The following is a 21,067-nucleotide window of genomic DNA, read 5'->3' on the forward strand; positions in this document are numbered from 1 at the left end:
TAAATTCACATTCTGGATTGCAAGGTCCAGAAGAACAGAATTGGAGTTTGCACTTGGGTAACGTTATCACGTTACCTCATTCAGACTTGCAGGTGTTAAGACTAGAAAAATTTTGGAGCCTTGTGACAAGAATTACAAAACAGAAGTAAGCAGAGCATCTCTAGGTGGGTATGGGAAGAAAGAAACGTCTCCATCCCATCTGGAGGCAGATTCTGCCAGGCATCATTCCAAATGACTGCACGTGCAGGGGAGTGAAAATAAAATATTGTCCGATTAAGATCTGTGCTTCGGGCCAGACCGAGATACAGAGATCTGATGGAAAGGTGGCAGAATCCCATGACGCTATTGAACTTTTTTTGGTTTTTCTCAAACTAGCACCTTAAACATATGTGGTTGCTGGACAGCAGGACACGGCATTCAACTTCTTCTCTACAACCCTACCTCCCAAATCAGAGCCAAAAAGCCTAGAACCAGGGCAATAAAGCGTTACAACACAAAAAGCAATTTTCTACTCATTTTGTTTTTTAATTCAGTTTTGTCCTTTTCCAGCTAAGTTAGATTCCTTGGAGCAAATCCAGTAACGCTCTAAGGATAATCAGAAGAGAGTCCTGTAGTCCTGGCCATAGAGCTGTGTCAGTACACGAACAGGAGCCCAAGCGCTGCAAGTCCCCCAGCAGGCAGAGTGCTAACCCACGGTCCTAGGGTGGGAACAAGCATGTGTCGGGGTAGGGGCAGAGTTTAGGGCTCGTTTGTCTGTTTGCTTTTTGTCAATATCTACACGGCTAAAATAACAGAAAAAACAACCCCAAGCACAAACAAACAAACAAACAAAAACCAAACAAAAGCCCACAAAAAGAATACCTGGAAACAGAACATCTGTTCCAGATTGAAATGTTCAAACCTGCGGTCATGTCCTAAAGTTATTGACAGGCCAGCCGTACAACACAGGTAGATCTTTACTGCCTTTTTGGCAGATGCTGCACTTACGTTCTTCTTAATTTGCACTTGTTACATAGTTCTGACAGCTAAATGCCATTGAAATCTTAAGAGACGTGCACCTTTACATTCTTTTCGCAAGCTTCAGTACAAGGCATAAACCCACCTTCTGCACATGTCCAAACAGCTGGGAACATCCACCCTGAGGAAGACTTTGCTAGCATAGATCCATGTTTAGTTTGAACGATCACAACCTCGAACATGGTTCAAGAAGATAAAAAGCCATTCCTGCCTCAACCTGCTTTCAGTGCAGTTCAGGTCACATTCAGGTTCATCGTGATGGCACCTGAAATCCTGCAGCTACTAAATATCGACAGAAGATGCTGCTGCCCTAAGTGTTCCATCAGAGGAGCAGATGAGTCCCAAGTCCTGACAGGACGTTACTGAAAGCAGACCGTATCAAAATACCCTCTAACCACCCGCATGCTCAAGCTCAGGAATGTCTGTGTGGCAGAAAAGATAAGCCAAGACAAACATCCCTTTTTGCGTCATATTTTAAGGCACATCTGATTATAAAAAAGCATACATTATTTAAGAAAAGGGAAAAAATACATGTGTATGCATACCTGCTGTCAAATACACAAACACAAGTAGAAATACATGCTATGAGATATTTAGATCCAAATCACCCCTTTCCACTCACACTTTTTAAGCAATCGTGTTTTTCCCTCAGTTTGTACCCAATGCAACAGAATCAGAAGTAAAATGTCATGATTGCCGTAACGTGGGTTTTGAAATACTGGAGCCAGCTCCTAGCCTTTCTCTGAGGAAACCCTTCTAGTGTCCTGGAGGTCCCAACTGGAAGCTGTGGATACTTTTGAAGAGGACAGGATGCCAGGCAATGGATAAAACACTGACATCTGTTCATCTAATTAATCCAACCCCCCTGACAGTAATCCAGATGGGCAGAACACAGAGTGATTTTGGGGGACAGGAGAATAAAAACCCTAGTACTCCTGAACCACAGATTTCAAACGGCTTTTAGCTTTGCTGCTTTTATACGAGTAAGCTGTTTCCATATGAACCAGCTCGTTAGCAGGTCCCAGCTGCTCCATTAACCAGTACGGGGAGATTTGGTATCACCCTAAGAAAACAATAAACTGCTACAGAAAGAGCTTTCTGGACCAACGGAGCAGCCTCACTGGCCTCTTCCAGAAGGAAACCTACCTCTCAGACTTCTCCGCAGGAAGGTTTAAAGCATTACAAAGTTCACAGCAGAGTTGAATATGTACATAAATACACGTTCAGATGTATTCACTAAAGCAAGAAGGACTAAAAATAAGCTTACTACACAGTTGAGGCTGCAGTGGTCAGGCTCTGTTCTAAAAAGCAAAAAACCAGTTCCATCTGCAATGCCTTTGATAGTTCACTAATTGATGATCAAAAATGCATGTGCTTCAGCATCATTTTATGCTTTTATATGGATATCTTATTTCATTATAATTATCACAGACCATAGAAGTCTATCAGGGCCAATCATTTCTTAATGCAATTAAATTCCCAGGGGAACAATATGAAGTAGTTTATATTGGGGAAATCTAGGAGAGCTTATAACCAAATGGGAGCCTACTAGTCTACTGCAATTATTCCAAACTAGAAAAGTAAAACAAACTGCATGAATTTTTAACAGATTTTCTGGAATACTTGAATTAAAACAATCAGTAGGTGTCAGAAGTTGCAATATGAGCTCATCTTCAGACTCCTCCTACATCCTCTAGCACTCACCTCTTCGGGGAAAGGATTATGCAGCCGCCTTCTCCTCCTGGATGAAATCCCCCACTCTCAAAAGAGCTCTCTGGGCTATTCGTCTGCTTCCCAGTCCTGTTAACACAACAAGTAATCACTGTGAGAACATCTCGTCGCTGCCACTGTTTTAGTTCCATTTGCTCCCCCTCGTAAGAGCCATGTTTGATTTAACATCTTGCATTTATCCAAGATAATACTGAGGTGTTCTAAAAAATGTTGAATTTTGAGAAATAAATCTTCAGCACATCAATCTACATTGGGCAGCAGTTTGCACAGCTCTTTCCAAACAACACACAGTTCCACTATTCCTTACATCATTTGCTTGTCTAAGCATTTTGTAGTTCCATTGAATAAAGCCCAGTACCTGTTATGACGTACAAGGCTAACTTCATAAAGGAACTTCAAAGACAACTTAGTCCTAAAGAAGATATCTTACCTCTTCTTAACAAACACAGACCTAAGAAAATTGTCTGTAGAAGAAGAAAAGGCAGATTAAGGAAACACCAGCCAGCATTAGCTGAAGTGAATAGCCTCTTTCTCCAGGCACCTACGCCAAGTGCAGAAAGCAGCACACCTCTGCTGGGATATTTTCACCAGGGAAGATTTTATAGCAGGAGTTCAGGAGAGCAGGGGCAGACAGTGGGCACTTGGAGCCAGGAGAGCTTCGCTGCTGTCAGCTGCCAAGCGGGAACAGAGTAGGAGAATCACCAGAGAGGTGGAGCAGAAAAAGGTTGGCTTCAATAGAACTCAGCCTTCTCTGATTGTTCCTATGAATTACAGAAGAGAAATATCATAACAGTAAATCATGACTAGCAGTGAACTATTTTCCTAAGTACACTGAAGAGCACAGAATATAAGAATTTCTTCTTGCGTCAATATTCCACGGCAATAGCTTTTCTCCCGAGGCTTAGAGAAATCCTTCCTCCTCTAATCCTGTTTTCCAGTGACAACTTAAGAACTGAAATGGCAACAATTACCCCTTTCTAGTGCTAATTCACAAATTGCCAAGATTTCGTGAGTGGCCCCCCCCCCTGCCCCACAGACCCCCCCTGCCCCATAGATCCCCCCCCCAGCCCCACGGATGCCCCCTAAGTGACCCCCCCCCCCTTCTTAGACCTTCAGCCTCCTTCTCGCCTTCGTCTTCGCCTTCGATGCCTTCGTCACCTGCCGAGCCAAGATGGCACCCGCCGGGGGGCAGGGTGGGTGTGGGGGGGGATCTATGGGGCAGGGAGGGGTCTATGGGGCAGAGGGAGGGATCTATGGGGCAGAGGGAGGGATCTATGGGGCACACCACCCCCTTTCTCCCCCCAGATGCCGACTCCTCCTGAGGCGACGGCCCTGCCCCACGGCGCTGCCCCATAACCAGCCACCCCCCACCCCCCCGCCCAGCCCCATAAGTGTGGGGCGAGCGTCAAGATCTCAAAGCTTCTCCGCGGTCGTGGTCTGTGTGGGGATCTATGGGGCTGGGGAGGGATCTATGGGGCTGGGGAGGGATCTATGGGGCAGAGAGGGGGGATCTATGGGGCAGGGGGCTCACAGGCCGCCGTCTGCCCCCCAATTAAGAGCCCGGGCGCCACTTGTGGGGCAGAGGCCTTTATTGGGGGGCGCCTTCCTCCTCCTCCTCCTCCTCCTCGTCCTCTTCTGCTTGGGGGCTGTGGTAGCCCCAGAGGCGCACGGTGCCGTCCCACTGTGGGGCAGAGCCAGAGGGCCTGCCCCACACATCCCAGCCCTGCCCCATAGATCCTCCCCCTGCCCCATAGGGACCCATAGAACCCAATAGAACCCAATGGGGACCCATAGAACTCAATAGGGACCCATAGAACCCAATGGGGACCCCAATAGGGACCCATAGAACCCAATGGGGACCCCATAGAACCCAATGGGGACCCCATAGAAACCAACAGAACCCAATGGGGACCCACAGAACCCAATGGGGACCCATAAAACCCAATGTGGACCCAATAGAACCCAATAGAACCCAATGGGGACCCCATAGAACCCAATGGGGACCCCATAGAACCCAACGGAAAGCACCGGAAGCCGATGGGGCCCCCCGGCTGCCCCATAGCTGCCCCATGGCGCCCCCCCAGGGGCGCACCGAGGCGCTGGCGAGGCGCCAGGGCTGGGGTCCCCAGCAGACGTCGCGCACGCAGCCGCGGTGCCGGCTGAGCCGCCGCAGCACCCGCCCCGTCAGCACGTCGTACACTGCGGGGGGGGGGCCGGGGGGGGAACGAGGGGGTCAGGGGGTGCCCTCTGCCCTATAGATCCACCCCCCGGACCCATAGAGACCCACCCGGACCCATAGAGACACGCCCCGCCCCCCCTCCATTTTATGCCGTTGCTGCGCTGCGGTCACGTCCTCTGCCCCATAGATTCCCTCCCTCTGCCCCATAGATCCCTCCTTCTGCCCCACAGACCCCTCTTCTGCCCCATAGATCCCTCCCTCTGACCCATAGATCCAATCTGTGACCCATAGACCCCCCTCTCTGCCCCACAGATCCCTCTGTCTGCCCCATAGACCCCTCCCTGCCCCATAGACCCCTCCCTGCCCCATAGACCCCTCTCTCTGCCCCACAGACCCCTCTCTCTGCCCCACAGACCCCTCCCTCTGCCCCACAGACCCCTCCCTCTGCCCCATAGATCCCTCCCTCTGCCCCATAGACCCCTCCCTGCCCCATAGAACCCTCTGTCTGCCCCATAGACCCCTCCCTGCCCCATAGACCCCTCTCTCTGCCCCATAGATCCCTCTCTCTGCCCCATAGATCCCTCTCTCTGCCCCACAGACCCCTCCCTCTGCCCCATAGACCCCTCTCTCTGCCCCACAGACCCCTCTCTCTGCCCCACAGACCCCTCCCTCTGCCCCACAGACCCCTCCCTCTGCCCCATAGACCCCTCCCTCTGCCCCATAGACCCTCTCTCTGCCCCATAGACCCCTCTCTCTGCCCCATAGATCCATCCTTGTGCCCCATAGACCCCTCTCTCTGCCCCATAGACCCTCTCTCTGCCCCATAGACCCTCTCTCTGCCCCATAGACCCCTCCTTGTGCCCCATAGACCCTCTCTCTGCCCCATAGATCCCTCCCTCTGCCCCACAGACCCCTCCCTCTGCCCCACAGACCCCTCCCTCTGCCCCACAGACCCCTCCCTGCCCCATAGACCCCTCTCTCTGCCCCATAGATCCCTCCCTCTGCCCCATAGACCCCTCCCTCTGCCCCATAGACCCCTCCCTGCCCCATAGATCCCTCTCTCTGCCCCACAGATCCCTCCCTCTGCCCCATAGACCCCTCCCTGCCCCATAGATCCCTCTCTCTGCCCCACAGACCTCTCTCTCTGCCCCACAGACCCTCTCTCTGCCCCACAGACGCCTCTCTCTGCCCCACAGACCCTCTCTCTGCCCCACAGACCCCTCTCTCTGCCCCACAGATCCATCCTTGTGCCCCATAGATTCAATCTCTGCCCCATAGATTCCTCCCTCTGCCCCACAGACCCCTCCCTCTGCCCCATAGATCCCTTCCTCTGCCCCATAGATCCCCCCTCAGCCCCTTTTCCCGCGCTTTCCCCTCACACCCTTTTCCCGCGCTTTCCCCTTCCCGCCCGCGTCGCTCCCCGATGACGTCAACCCCCGCGTCGCTCCCCGATGACGTCAACCCCCCCGCGTCGCTCACCGATGACGCCTCCCGAGGCGCACCCCGCCCCCAGCGCGCGCCCCCCGGCGGGCGCCAGGCGGCAGCGCAGCAGCGTGTGCAGCACCACGTGACCCCGGAACGTCTGCAGCGACGGGTCCCCCGGAAGCAGCGCCGCCGCCGCTGGGGGGTGACGTCATCACGTAAAAAGGGGGGCGTGGCCACGCACGCGCGCGCGCCCCCCCCCCCCCCGCGCGCGGCCGCCATGGCAACAAAAAGGGCGGGAAAGGCGAGGCGGGAAATGGAGCGTGAGGAGAGGGGGCGTTAATTAAAGGTAATTAAAGGTAATTAAAGGGGAATGGGGCGGTTGTTGAGGTAATTAAAGGGGTAAATAGGGGGATAGAGGCGGGATATGGGGTAATTAGGGGTGATTAAGGGCGAATTGAGAGGTTATGGGGGTAATTGGGGGGGAAAAGGGTTAATAGAGGTTTAATGAAGGGGTAATTAGTGGAAAAATTAGGGCAATTAAGGGATTAGGAGAGTCATTAAGGGATTAGGGGAGTCATTAAGGGATTATGGGAGTAATTAAGGGTGATTAAGGGAAAATTCAGAGGTTATGGGGGTAATTGGGGGGAAAAGGGTAATAGACGTTTAATGAAGGGGTAATTAGTGGTAAATTGAGAGGTTATTGGGGTAATTAAGGGGTTAGGGGAGTCATTAAGGGATTAGGAGAGTCATTAAGGGATTAGGGGAGTCATTAAGGGTAATTAACGGCGGATTAAGGGCGAATTCAGAGGTTATGGGGGTAATTAAGGTGTCATCGGGGTAAATAGGGGTGAATCCCAGTCCCCCCTTTTCCCCTCCCAGTTCATCCCAGTTCCCCCTTTCCCCTCCCCAGTGACTCCTTTCCCCCTCCCAGTGCCTCCCAATCCCCCCTTTCCCCTCCCATTCCTTCCCAGTGCCCTTCAGTCCCCTTCCCAGTGCCTCCCAGTCCCCCCATTCCCCCTCATTCCCCCCCAGTCCACCCTTTCCCCCTCCCAGTGCCTCCCAGTGCCTCCCAATCCCCGCCCAGTGTCTCCCAGTCCCCTCTTTCCCACTCCCAGTTCTTCCCAGTCCCCTCCCAGTTCTTCCCAGTCCCTCCCAGTCCCCCCTTTCCCCCTCCCAGTTCATCCCAGTCCCCCCTTTCCCCCTCCCAGTGCCTCCCAGTCCCCTCCCAGTTCATCCCAGTCCCCACTTTCCCCCTCCCAGTCCCCTCCCAGTTCATCCCAGTCCCCTCTTTCCCTCTCCCAGTTCTTCCCAGTCCCTCCCAGTCCCCCCTTTCCCCCTCCCAGTTCATCCCAATCCCCCCCAATCCCCTCCCAGTGCCTCCCAATCCCCTCCCAGTTCATCCCAGTCCCCCCTTTCCCCCTCCCAGTGCCTCCCAATCCCCTCCCAGTTCATCCCAGTCCCCCCCAATCCCCTCCCAGTGCCTCCCAATCCCCCCTTTCCCCCTCCCAGTTCATCCCAGTGCCCCCCAATCCCCTCCCAGTGCCTCCCAATCCCTCCCAGTGCTCCCAGTGCGTACGGGGGGGGCGCCTCCTCCCAGCGATAGTCCCAGCTCTGGGTGGCCACAGCCCTCCTGGCGGCGGCCACGGCCCCGTCCCCCGCCGGGCGCCTCAGGTTCCACAGCTTCGCCGTCTGGTCCTTGGAGTTGGACACCAGGTGCCGCCCCCGTCGCCCTTGGTGGGGGGGGACACAAACCAGTATAAACCAGTACAAACCAGTATAAACCCCCTTCACCCCACCCCCCAGGCCCCAAATCCCAGTCCCGAGCTCCCAGTTGCCTCCCCGAGGCCCCTGAAAACCATCCCACCCCCGCTCCTCCCACCCCAGTTGCCTCCCAGTAGCTCCCAGTTCAGCCCAGTCCCCTCGCTCCCCCCGCCCAGTGCCTCCCAGTCCCTCCATACCCCCTCCCAGTGCCCCCAGTTCCCCTCCCAGTTCATCCCAGCACCCTCCTAGGGCCCCCAGTTGCCCCCTCCCCCCCTCCCATTCCCCCTCCCAGTGGCCCCATTCCCCCTCCCAGTGCTCCCAGTGCCCCTCCCAGTGCCCCCATTCCCCTCCCAGTCCCCCCAGTTCTGCTCCCAGTGGCCCCCAACCCCCTCCCAGTGCCCCTCCCAGTGCTCCCAGTCCCCTCCCAGTGCCCCCCAATCCCCTCCCAGTGACCCCAGTCCCTCCCAGTGCCCCCATTCCCCCTCCCAGTCCCTCCCAGTGCCCCTCAGTCCCTCCCAGCGCTCCCTGTGCCCCTCCCAGTCCCCCTCCCAGTGCCCCCAGTCCCCCTCCCAGTGTCCTCCTTCCCCCTCCCAGTGCCCCCCAATCCCCTCCCAGTGCCACTCCCAGTGCTCCCAGTCCCCCCCAGTGCTCCCCAATCCCCTCCCAGTCCCTCCCAGTGCCCCCCCTCACCGGGCTGTGGATGAAGGTGACCCCCCCACGGTGCCCGGCCAGGCGGCAGACGGGGCGGTGGCCGCGGTGGCCAAGGCTCCGTCGGTCCCAGAGCCGCACCAGCCCGTCGTCCCCCCCGCTCAGCACCAGCTGCCCCCCTGCGTCCGCCAGCGCCACCGCGTTCACGTCCGCCTCGTGCACCTCCACCTGACCCCCCCAGTAAGCACCAGTTCACACCAGTTCACCCCAGTCCCCCATAACTACCTCCCAGTCACCCCCAGTCCCCCTCCCAGTGCTCCCAGTAGCTCCTACAGCATCTCCCAAGCTTCTGAAGACCATCCCACCACGGGTTCCTCCTCCCTATCTCCCTCCCAGTAGCTCCCAGTTGCTCCCAGTTCACCCCAGTCCACCCCAGTGCCCCATAACTACCTCCCAGTCCCCCTCCCAGTGCTCCCAGTTCCCCCCCCGGCATCTCCAGACCTTCTGGCCACCATCCCAGTTCCACCATCTCCACATTCTTTGCGTCTTCTTCCCCCCCCGAATTCCCAGATTTTGCTTCAAAATTCCCTGATTTTCCCCCCAATTCCCTGATTTTCCCCCCAATTCCCTGATTTCCCCCCCAAATTTCCCCATTTCCCCCCCAAATTTCCCCAATTTCCCCCCAAATTCCCCAATTTCCCCCCAAATTCCCCAATTTCCCCACAAATTTCCCCATTTTCTCCCCCAAATCCACATTTTCCTCGCAAATTCCCCAATTTCCCCCCCAAATCTCCCCATTTCCCCCCCAAATTTCCCCATTTTCCCCCAAATTTCCCAATTCCCCCCCACAAATTTCCCCATTTTCTCCCCAAAATCCCCATTTTCCTCGCAATTTCCCCATTTTCCCTCCAAATTCCCCATTTTCCCTCCAAATTCCCCATTTTCCCCCCAAATTTCCCCATTTTCTCCCCCAGATTTCCCCATTTTTCCAAATTCCCCATTTTTCTCCCCAAATTTCCCCATTTCCCCCCAAATTTTCTCCAATTTCATCCCAAATTCCCAAATTTTCCCCCTCAAATATCCCCATTTTCCACCCAAATTCCCCATTTTCCACCCAACTTCCCATTTTCATCCCAAACTCCCCAAATTTCCCCCAAATTCCTCAATTTCCCCCCCAAAACTCCCCAAATTTCCCCCCAATTTTGCAATTTTCCCCCTAATTCCCCAAATTTTTCTTGCCAAACCAGAAGGATGGATGCTGACAGGGTTATGGGGGGTCCTGAAAGAGCAAGGTTGTCTTTGAGTTTTTGTTGCGGCGAATGAAGCAAACGGGGGCAGCTTGTATGAAAGTTTTGGAATTCCCACTCCAGAAAGTCCTTAGTTTGTTTTGGCCTGAAGGAGAAACCTCATCCCTTCTCTGGGCAACTTCTTTTCATCTGGCTGTGGAATGGGAATTGTTTTACTCTTGGTATTTTGCACTCTTTGGAAAACGCTTTTGCTTCTCCAGCTGTGTTTCACTTGGGTTCCTCTCTGCTTTCAAGCCTTAAAGTGTCTTGGCAATGGCAGGAAGGGGTATAACCGACTGCAGCCAAATTCCTGATCCAGGTTTAACTTCCAAAGGTGTTCTCGTCTTGGATCTAAACCCATCTAAAATGGGTTTAACGAAACTGGATTTTGTGGGGAGGGGAGAAGGGTGAGGCTGCAGGGTTTGGCTGGTGCAGAAGGAGCCCTCCTGTGCATATCCCCAGCAGCGAGGGGTATTTCTGTGTTTGCTTGCCTCTTCCTTTCTTAAGCCAGGTAGGCTCTGAATTTGGGTACTCAGGAGGCTGTTGGGGGAGCACCGTTTGGATCCTCCATTCTTCCAAAGTGGTCACTTCAGCTTGTGTGCTCTTGGAGTGGAATAAAGTTGAGCTCTGTCAGCTGCGTGCCCTGACCTGGAAATAATCGCTGCAACAGGCAGAAACACAGCAGAGAGCTGAGAGTGCTGCCGAGGGAGGGGCAGCCCAGGAAAGGAACCCTTTCTTGATATTATTTGAGCTCAAAACTGATCATTCTGGCTATCTGTTTTGGGAGAGGGGAAAAGAACCTTTTCGAGTTGAACTTGCTGGTCACTTCAGGCTCCTTGTAACTATTTTTTATTTCTGTTTTCCATGTCGGAATGCTTCTGTTTGGTTTGCATTTTGCCTTTTGAGCTTGTCTTATTGCTTGCCTGGAGAGGGAGTAGAGCTGTGTGCATTTCAGAGCAGGGTGGCTGCACGCTGGGTGCCCGGGCATCACCAGGGATGTGCAGAGAAATGCCCTGGGGAGCCCAGGACCTGGAACACTGGGATTAGCAGGATCAGTGAATGGTGTTTTATGCTGATAGGAAGGTGTTTATCCCAAATTATGCCAATATTGGGAGTTGGAAATATTTTCTTCCTGGCCAAGGCTTCTCTGCCAGCGCTTTTCATTGTATGTGCAATACTGACCATCACTTCTGTGTGGTTGCTTGGGAAGGCTGTGTGTGTGTTTGTTTTAATTCTTAATTTTACTAATAATTTCTCCAGTGGCGAAGGGCTCGGATTGCCGCTTGCAAAATGACCCTCACCTTCCAGCCACCCCATTGACGTGTTTCACACTGCAACCTGCTTCTCTGGGTTGCGCAGCTATTTGTCCATGTGGCAATTTTCTCTCCTCCCGCCCCTTCGTCTGGGTTTGAACGGAGCTTAATCCGCCCCGGTGCTCCAGGAGGAAACTCCCCAGCCCGTGCTGCAGCTCCTGAGCCCAATCCAGGCTGCGCGGAGCCCTCTGCCTCCGATCAGCATCCCTTTCGAGATGATGCCGCGTGGAGCTGCCGATGCAGCCTCGCAGGAGCCTGTGCCGGCAGCGCGTTGCGCTGCGCTCGATGCCGGGCTCGATTCCTGTTTCTATTCTGGTCTCGAGCTGCTCAGCTCTGCTTCCTGCCTGCACGCCTCGCACAGATTCCCCTAACCCCCAGCCTTTCGTTTCCTTAGGAGCGATGTCTGATACGGAGACTACTGAAAAAGAAGACGGCGACCTCCGTGTGGAGGTGGGCAGCAGGGACGCCTGGCAGCTTGCTCGGGAGAGGACGGGCTCGTTTTCTTTTGAGCCTGGCCGGCGTGAGAAGGCGGGTCAGTGTTTAATCAGGAAATTGCTGTAGGGTGACCAGTTCTGGTCTGGGATCCTGAACAATAGCCGTGTGCCCCGTCACACGCATCCCCTGCGCTGCCGCAGCCTGGGAATACGGAGCCACTCCCTGCGCCGTGGCTGCTGAAGCACGCACCTCAGTGGTGACCCTCGCTCTTGAGCAGCTCGTTGTTGTAGAGCAGGGAAATCAGTTTGGCCCTTCCTTTTTGCTGCTCACTTGGTGTCATTGGAGACACTTGAAATGGTGCGGAAGCCTCTTGTCAGTCTGTCGGGCACACTAACCTCGACCTCTTCCCTTTCCATTCAAACTTAACCTGCCAGAGGTCCTGCACCATGTGAGGGAGGGAAAGCCCGTGGTGGTGTGACCTTCAGCTACTGCGTGGGGCAGTCGCAGGGGAAAACAAAGGTGTTTAACTTCAGCTGACAGCACTTCATGTGTGTTAAACGCTGCCACACCTGAGCTTTTGGTTCATGGGAATCATTTTCCTTTTGGCGGGCTGGATTGACTCGTCTTGGAGACGTGCACGATCATAAATGCCCTGGAGAAAACTGCTTCCACATGAAGCTCAAATGTGGGACATGGCAGGGGCCCAGGGCTTGGCTGCTCTGCTCCGTCCTGCAGCGGCTGCGCGGCTCGGATGGGCCGGTGCCTGCGCCCTTGTGGGTCCAAAGTTCATGCCGTGATTTCAAACAAGGCCGCGTAATTGGAGGAGGAGCTGTGTCACTGGGTTTGGTTATGGTTTTGAATAGGATTTTACATGAGAAAATAGAAATGTGTATTGAAAGGAGAAGGGAGCAAGCGGGGCGAAAAAGGAGAAGGGGGAGAAGGGGGCGAAAAAGGAGAAGGGGGAGAAGGGGGCAACTTTTAGGGATTGACTGTTCTGGCACCCTGGCCCAAGGGGTAGCACTGGGCATACATCAATGTCTGGCATGGGCCAGGTTCCCATGGTTGTGCTACCCCTTCCTCTGCGCTGAGGAAGGGTGAAAGGAGAATTCCCTTAGTTCTTTCCTAATGTGTTTGCAGTTTCTCCATGCTCCCTGGGTCAGCAGGTGCATTTTTGCAAGCAGATCCTTGCACACAAATGGTTTTTTCCAGAGCCACCCCAGCTGGCAGTGTCCAGGGTCTCAGCTGTAGCCCCTCAGCTTGCTCCATCACTGCATCCCTGCTTTGGGAGGACTTTGGAAAGGAGCTGCCAGCTTTCAGCTCTCTCCCTAGCAGCTTTTTCCAGCGAAAGGACTGCCCGAGCCATCAGGCTGCAGCACTTGGGCCCAGTCTGGGCTGTGCAGAGCCCTCTGCCACTGCCACCAGTTAATTTCTGGTACCTTCGAAACCTTATTCTCTCCTAAAATCTTTCCTCCTTCTGCTTATTTCAGGAATTCTGTCACTCGGTTGTTTCAAAGAGGCAGGTAACAATACCAAAAGCTGAATTGTCTCAAAATCCCAAGCGTTGCACTGAGCAGACGCCTGTCTAAGTTTGTGATTATTCAGCCTCTTGCCTTTGCTCCGGTACTTTGCCCACCCAAGCTGCTGTGGTTGGCATGGTGGCACCATCACATGCCGAGATAACTCAACGCTTTGGAGTCTAAATTGAACATGTTGGAGATGAAAGTGCCTTCCAGAGGAAGCACTGCTGGGGAGTTGGGAGATCCTTATGGCTGGCAAAAAGAGGGGAGCTTCCTGCCTCTTGGGTGATGTAGCATTGCGAAGGGGCTGGAGTTTGTCCTCAGAGTGAAGCGGGGTACTTAAAAACCTTTAGAAGGAAGAGAAAAGCTCTTTAATAAATAAGTGACTGTAGTCTGTCGTCTCAGACCCACGCTAGTCCCTCACAGGCACTTTCCTTTCCAAGGCCTGATACCTGAGCAGCCTTCCTGATGGATGCGATCGACTCTTTGATCCTGTTCTCCTCAGGTGTCCCTACCACGCTCCCAAAAAGCGGTGCTACTGAGGGCACCCAGAGAGTGCAGGGATAGGACAAGGGGGAATGGTTTTCAGCTGGACGAGGGAAAACTGAGGTGAGATCTTAGGAAGAAATATTTTCCTGTGAGGGTGGGGAGGCCCTGGCCCAGGTTATCTGGATAAGTGGTTGCTGCCCCATCCCTGGAGGGGTTCAAGGCCAGGTTGGATGGGGCTTGGAGCCCCTAATCCAGTGGGAGGTGTCCCTGCCCGTGGCAGGGGTTGGAACTGGATGGGCTTTGAGTTCCCTTCCGACCCAAACTATCCCATGACTCTGTGCTGCTGTGATGTTGCTGCTCATTGTGCCTTGGGTCTTCCCTGCCTCTTCCCTGCAACTTAGTTTAGGGTGAGCGTTCCTGTTGAAGCCTCAGGGTTTACCCTTTCAGGTGCCAACACCACTGCTTGGTGGGCAGGCCAACATTTGGAATCGTAGAATGCTTTGGATTGGAAGGGACCTTGACAGGTCATCTAGTTTACATCTAGTTTACGCCCCTTCTGAAGCTCCTGCTTGGAACACTGAGTTGCATCTGTATTTAGATAACCCTAGGAGTGCTTTTTAGAAGCCAGGCATCTTTCAGAGGGTTAATGATAACTCTTTTCTGGGGAGTTTTGCTGCTGCATCTCCCAGGGTCCTGCAGAAGACCTCGGCGCTCCATGTTCTCCAAGTGGGAACGCCAGCCTTCCACAGGCTGGATTTTCCCTTCAGCGACATCTTGTTCTGTGGATGAATCACGTTGCTCCGTCTGTGCTTAGTGCTGCAACCACAGCGCTTGAATCTCTCCTCTGCACAGAGCAAGAGTACAGAATCTTTCAGTGTTCGGAGCGGGAGGAGAGCCCCCTTCCCCCCCCTTTTTATTTTAAATTTTATTTGGAGGGGAAGCGATGGAGGAGAGCGGCACAGGGCAGGAGCAGGAGATGTGATTAAAGCTTGTGCCGAGCGGATCTGTGGGAGTGGAGTATCGACCTCTGAAAAATCAATGGCTGCTGCGGTAGCAGAGCTGGCTGTTCTGCAAGGTCTCCTCTTGCAGGAAGGTAGTAACGCCAGCAGCGCTTCCTTCTGCCGTCCTCCCTTTTCATCCTGTACCTGCTTTCTGCCAAGCAACCAGACTCATCTCGGTTTACTGAGATGGGTTAGAACAGCAGCTTATTTTTGCAGTCAGAGTGAAATTTCTGGTGTGCCGCTCGGCCCCTCCTCCCAGCAGCCTCCTTCCCAAACGCTCTTTTTCCTGCAGTGCAGCTACAGCCGGCAGCTTCCACCAGGCAAAGCTATGAATGTATATGTTATTTCATAAAGCACAGAAGTGTCCTGTGCAGCAGTGATCTCCTTCCTCAGCACAAGAAGCACATGGGTCTATTAGAGTGAGTCCAGAGGAAGCCATGGAGATGATCCGAGGGCTGGAGAGCCTGCCGTACAAGGACAGCCTGGGAGAGTTTGGGTTGTTCAGCCTGGAGGAGAGAAAGCTTTGGGGAGACCTTAGAGCGGCTTCCAGCGCTGAAAGGAGCTCCAGGGAAGCTAGGGAGGGTCTCTTGATCACGGAGGGCAGGGATAGGACGAGGGGGAAGAGTTTTGGGCTGCAAGAGGGGAGATTGAGATGAGATCTCAGAAAGAAATGTTTTGCTGTGAGGGTGGGGAGGCCCTGGCCCAGGTTATCTGGATAAGTGGTTGCTGCCCCATCCCTGGAGGGGTTGAAGGCCAGGCTGGATGGGACTTGGAGCCCCTGATCCAGTGGGAGGTGTCCCTGCCCGTGGCAGGGGTTGAACTGGATGGGCTTTGAAGTCCCTTCCAACTCAAAGCATTCCATGATCTGTGGAAATGTCAGGTCAGCTTTGCCAGGTGCTGCCTTGGATGAGAAGTTTGGTGCGGACAGAGCATGGCAAGATCTCCAGGTCTCTTTGTGTTTATCTCTAAAGTGTTTTGTGAAGCATGAGATGCAAGATTCTGTTTTCTGTGCCTTAGAAGGAGAAACAGGTCTACCCGTTTCCCCAAAATTGCTGCCAGTCAGCTGTGTAATTTGTGATAGAGGAGATTGAGGTATTTTGGGTGTGGAAATAAAGGGGAAGGAAAGGACAAGCTTGTGATTTCCAAGTGTTGATAGTTCTTGAATTAAGTGGAAAAGAAACTGCAGTGAAAATGAAATTGTAATAGAAAGTAGGTGTTTCAATTAGTCAGAGGCAATGAAGCAGCTTTTTTCCCTTTCAGAAAGAATGAGGGAATAAATTTAGCTATTGTTCTCTGGTTTTGCTTGTGAGCGCCTGTATGGAAACAACCGGCCTTATGGAATTTCTAAGCTCTGCCGCATGCTCGTCTCCTGATCATCATTTCCTTGAGTGCTATCTAGTGATCTGACGGCGTCGTCCGGCTCCTTCCCTCGCCATCCACTCTTAGGCTGGAGATCATAGAATCCTAGAATCTACAGGTTGGAAGATACCCACCGGATGATGGAGTCCAACCATTCCCATCAATCACTAAACCATGTCCCTCAGCACCTTGTCCACCCGTCCCTTAAACCCCTCCAGGGAAGGTGACTCAACCCCCTCCCTGGGCAGCCTCTGCCAGTGCCCAGTGACCCTTTCTGTGAAAATGTCCAGCCTGACCCTCCCCTGGTGGAGCTTGAGGCCATTCCCTCTCATCCTGTCCCCTGTCTCTTGGGAGAAGAGCCCAGCTCCCTCCTCTCCACAACCTCCTTTCAGGTAGTTGGAGAGAGCAATGAGGTCTCCCCTCAGCCTCCTCTTCTCCAATGAGCAGGGAAGGCTGCAAACCCCAGCGAGGAGATCCCTTTGCTTTCTGGTCAGTCTTCCCACTGTTGAGGCTCGGTGGGCTGGGCTGGAGCGGAGCCTTCAATCCCTTCTCCTCAAAGGTTTTGATGTGAAGTGTTTCTTGTTGTTTCATCCCTGTTTAACAAACCAGCTGCTATCACATAGCAAACTGGTGGTTCCTCTTTTCATAGAAAAGAAACGTGGCGGTTTCCAGCATCAGGCTCCCTTGGGCTGGTCATGCCAGGACTTGCAACCCTTTCCCTGAGGCGGAAGAACTCCCTGCCTCCTCCGTTGGGTACCGGATTGTGTGATTCCAGGCATGGTTTTTGTTGTGGTGTGAACAGGAGGCGTTAGCTGCTGAGTCCCTGTTTGTCAGCAGCACTGACAAACCCGTGCTGGCATCAGCCAGCGCTGGGCAACCAATCGCAGCTGGAACGATTATCGTTTCAGGGTCCCCGTGGGCTTCCGCTATCAGGTCACATCCCAAAGTAACACTGGGCAGTATTTCAAGTGAAGAAACTCAGGCTTTGGGGCTGCAGCCAGCCGGGAGTGTGAGATTCTGTGTGAAATAGTTGGAATCCCTCCAGCATTTTTGATCTGCAAATGAGCAATAAAATGCATAGAAACCACATTGGAAACACGTGAGGAAATTCTCCAGCCCCTGACGTTTCCTTCAAGTTGGCAGAGTTACCGCTGTGGAGCCTCACCTCCCGGCTCGGCTCGATTGGCTGCGCTGGCGGGAGGAGGGGAGAGGAGAGCCCTTCTCCTGGGGCCACCGTCTAGTTCCAGGTCCCCTCCTGATGCTCTGTGGGAGGCAAATAAAACCTTGCTGGCCCTCTCCTCTTGGGCTCGATCCAGAACCTGCTGCCGGCAGCGGGACTCCATGACTTCAATGAGATTTGCTCTATTTGAAAGGCTTCTCTGTTTCTCTACAGACCATTTTATGGGTAGCCTTGAGTTCTATTTCCCCTCTTGAGTAGATGGGAGCTGGATGGCACCCGTCAGGTTTGGTTAAAAACTCTACTCTGTGCCTTGACGGTCGGCATCCTGGGAAAATTACTTGATAGATGGGGAAAAAAATGACTTGATAGGTTGAAAAGAGTCCCTTATGGATGTGCTGGTTGCTTTTAGGTGTTCCAGTCCTGGCTTCTCACCTTCCCCTTGCATCAGTCTCGCTTCCAAGAAACTTAGTCCTGCTGGATAACACTTGGTAAACGCTGCTGTGCTGGCATCTTAGCTGGGAAATGGCTTTATTGTTTGAATGTGTAAAACTTACTGATCTTTAGAGGTGAAAGTCACTTCACCAGTTGATTTTGATGGTCCTGTTTGTGATCTCAGAGCTGAAAGGCTGGTGTCTTCCTGGGTACGAGGTCCATGATGGTGCGCTAGCAAGGCAGGGATCCCTCGCTTACACGTCTAAAGCAACCCTATATTAACCTGCTTAATTAAAACAGCGTTTTTAAATGACTCGCAGTACTTAGGTTAAGCCTTGATGCATAGGTGAAGTTGACGAGATCAGCTTTAAAGGTCGTTAGCTGGTGGGTTAGGAGGTAATTTTCAAACTGTTTTTAACATTGTTTGGCTTCACATCTTGCAGATCTTTTCCTGCCTGGCGTTACTAAGCTGTATCCCCTCGTTCTGCCTGGTTCATGTATGAATATTCCTGGTTCCAGTGACCCCTCTCAGATCCTGGAGGCAAACCTTCTCCTTTGCCTCTCGGAGAAGCAGGCTGCTCACTCCTGCTAATGGAAGGGGATATTCACGTTTCACCTTGCACCGTTGCTGTGTATCTGTCCTTTCAGGCTTATATTTTCTTTGGTGTACATTTATATTGTGTTTTTTCCTCTGAGCATAGAAATAGCTCATCTCTGTAGCTTTGGGCTCTGCCCCTCTGGGCTTGAGGATTTGATAGCTCTGAAATGCCACGAGCTCTTGGGGCGGGGATTTTAAAATCTCCTGCAAAGGGGTTTGGCCTCCAGCTTTGTTTCAGTGATGATGAAAACCGCATTTGGCGATTCAGACTAAAAATACCTTAATGTGTTTAAGGGAAATACTGTTTTTTACCGTCTCATCTTAGCTTGGACTGAATTGGCTTCTGGACATTCTGATCCCTTCACTACTCAGAGGGGAGCTGAGAGGTGGGTCTCACACCGGAGGCAGAATTAGGTGCAGCGAGTCCCAGGGAGAGGAGTGTTTTGGTCTCGGTTGTTTGTGTTGGTTGATGCTTTTTAATGCAAAATGTTGAAAATACTGTCTTTTTACTCCCACTTCCAGTGGTTTCCATGGGAGGAATGTGGGTTTTGTCAAAGTTGACCAGGAGGAAAAGAAAACAAGGAGCTGCGTAAATGAGCAACGTTTTTGATGTTACAATGGAAGGCAGTGAAAATTGCAAGAGATCTTAGACGCTATTTTTAGGCTTTTTAGGCATTTTTTTAGCCTTCATTGAAATAAAACGAAGGGTTTTTTTCCAGGAAGGTAATGTTTGAACAAATCTACCTCCAAGATAGCTGTGCAGGAAGTGATCTCTAACAGAGGCAGTAATGGAGAGGAGGAAGGACGGGCGATGTGCTAAGTCACCCCACTGACAGACTGGCATTTTCAGCTCAAACGTAGCATTTGCCGGTGTTTGTAGAAGCATTTTGATCAAATTTCACTGTTAAAATAGACAAGATGGTTCTGCTGCAACCAACAACGGAATGTGATGCAGCTGGTACCCCCCATTTGTCCTTCCCAATGTCACTGTCCAACCTCCCCTCTCCACCAGGGGAGATTTAGGCTGGACATTAGGAAAAAATTCTTCACAGAAAGGGTCATTGGGCACTGGCAGAGGCTGCCCAGGGAGGGGGTTGATTCACCTTCCCTGGAGGTGTTTAAGGCACGGGTGGACGAGGTGCTGAGGGACATGGTTTAGTGTTTGATAGGAATGGTTGGAGTCGATGATCCGGTGGGTCTCTTCCAACCTGGTTATTCTATGATTCTATGATCTCTACAAATAAACTCTTCTCACAGGGCTGAGGTGTTTGCAGGTCTGTTCTTCCCTGTGAAGACAACAACTAGAATGAAGTTTGTTTTACGGGTGCAGCAGAACAAGACCGATGGTGAAAAGGTTCAGAATTGAGCTCCCTCTTGCAAGCTAGTTTACATCCCCTTTTCTGTTGAGAATGAGACTCTAGCGCAGCTGAACTGTCAGGTAGCACCAGTCTTTTGCTGGAGAAGGAAGCTGGGGAAAGTCAGTTCTCCACATCCTTTGTAGACTTCTCTTAGCAAACCTGCTTCTTTTGAGGACAAGATCTTAATGCTCAGTATTTGGAGTGAATGTCTTTTATCCTTGCTTTCTCTAGGCCTCCTGGTTATCCCAACATGAACCAAGGTGGGATGATGGGCACTGGACCTCCTTACGGACAGGGAATTAACAGTATGGCTGGCATGATGAACCCCCAGGGCCCGCCCTATCCGATGGGTGGGAACATGGCTAATAACTCTGCAGGTAAGCCGGTACCATCTGTCAAATGTTGCATTGATTTCGTTGTCCCATATTGAGAATCGGTGTTAAAGATTCTTCTGACTTCCTAGGGATGGCAGCAAGCCCTGAAATGATAGGCCTTGGGGATGTCAAATTAACACCCGCAACTAAATTGAACAATAAGGCAGATGGGACACCCAAAGCAGAATCCAAGTCAAAGGTAAAATGTTTTCGTTTTTCTAATGACTTCCATCCTTGTCAGCATCCAGGGAGATAAAACCATGACACAGTAACTGGAACAGTGCATCTGTCTAGTGGTGACTGTGGTTCCTGAGAGAACACGATTGGGTTCCTCCTCCTTACCCTGGACAGACTTCTCGCTGTAGAGAAGTTGTCCTTGTAGCGTGTGATCCGATTGCTCCTTGCAACCAGGATTTTAACTTGAGTGTGATGAGTGAGTAGGACACTCATTTCAAAGAAATAATTGTCTTGACAAGTGTGTTTTGGAGAGGGCTCTGCAATAAACCACTAAATCCAGGTGTAATAAGTTCTGTGGAGGAGCCTGAATGGTGAGGCTGCCATACCCACCGACCCTCATTAAGGCCAGGAAAGGGACTTCTCTATCAGAATTCTTGTGTCCTCCCCTCTTTGTGACTCAAGAGTTCAAGCCTCTCTAGAATTCCTGATGGATGCCTGGCACACTTTATTTTTACATTCTCGTTGCACTTTTGGGCCTTTGATAAGTGGGGAGAAGGTACCTGCACAGGTGGACCTGTTGGGTCACCTTTCCCAAGTCCCCGGGTCCTTTGAATACCTAATCAGTGTAGTGTGTGGCTTGAATCCAAAGTGTAAAGGTAGAAACCACCTTGTTGAAGTGCTCAGTGTAGGAAAATTGAATTATACTTGATGTGGCCAGCCCTGGCTGGGCTTGAACTGTACCTAGAACAGATCCATCTTGGAACAGTGGTTCAACAGTGTTTACAAG

The 21,067-nt window shown here is 52.3% G+C and overlaps 1 protein-coding gene across 1 annotated transcript in view; it reads right to left on the minus strand.

The window, feature by feature from the left end:
- Positions 1-4,336: 4,336 nt before the first annotated feature.
- The window catches only part of LOC138732431 (DDB1- and CUL4-associated factor 11-like), an 82,155-nt gene continuing 65,424 nt past the window's right edge, over positions 4,337-21,067 (minus strand). The window contains exons 14-18 of the mRNA XM_069879046.1: positions 8,809-8,989; positions 7,925-8,082; positions 6,407-6,509; positions 4,841-4,947; positions 4,337-4,429 (exon numbers count right to left, since the gene is read on the minus strand). Of these exons, the coding sequence (XP_069735147.1) occupies positions 4,337-4,429; positions 4,841-4,947; positions 6,407-6,509; positions 7,925-8,082; positions 8,809-8,989 (642 nt within the window). The remainder of the gene's footprint in view (positions 4,430-4,840; positions 4,948-6,406; positions 6,510-7,924; positions 8,083-8,808; positions 8,990-21,067) is intronic.

This window comes from Phaenicophaeus curvirostris, chromosome 31 (assembly GCF_032191515.1).
Source record: "Phaenicophaeus curvirostris isolate KB17595 chromosome 31, BPBGC_Pcur_1.0, whole genome shotgun sequence".
NCBI lineage: Eukaryota > Metazoa > Chordata > Aves > Cuculiformes > Cuculidae > Phaenicophaeus > Phaenicophaeus curvirostris.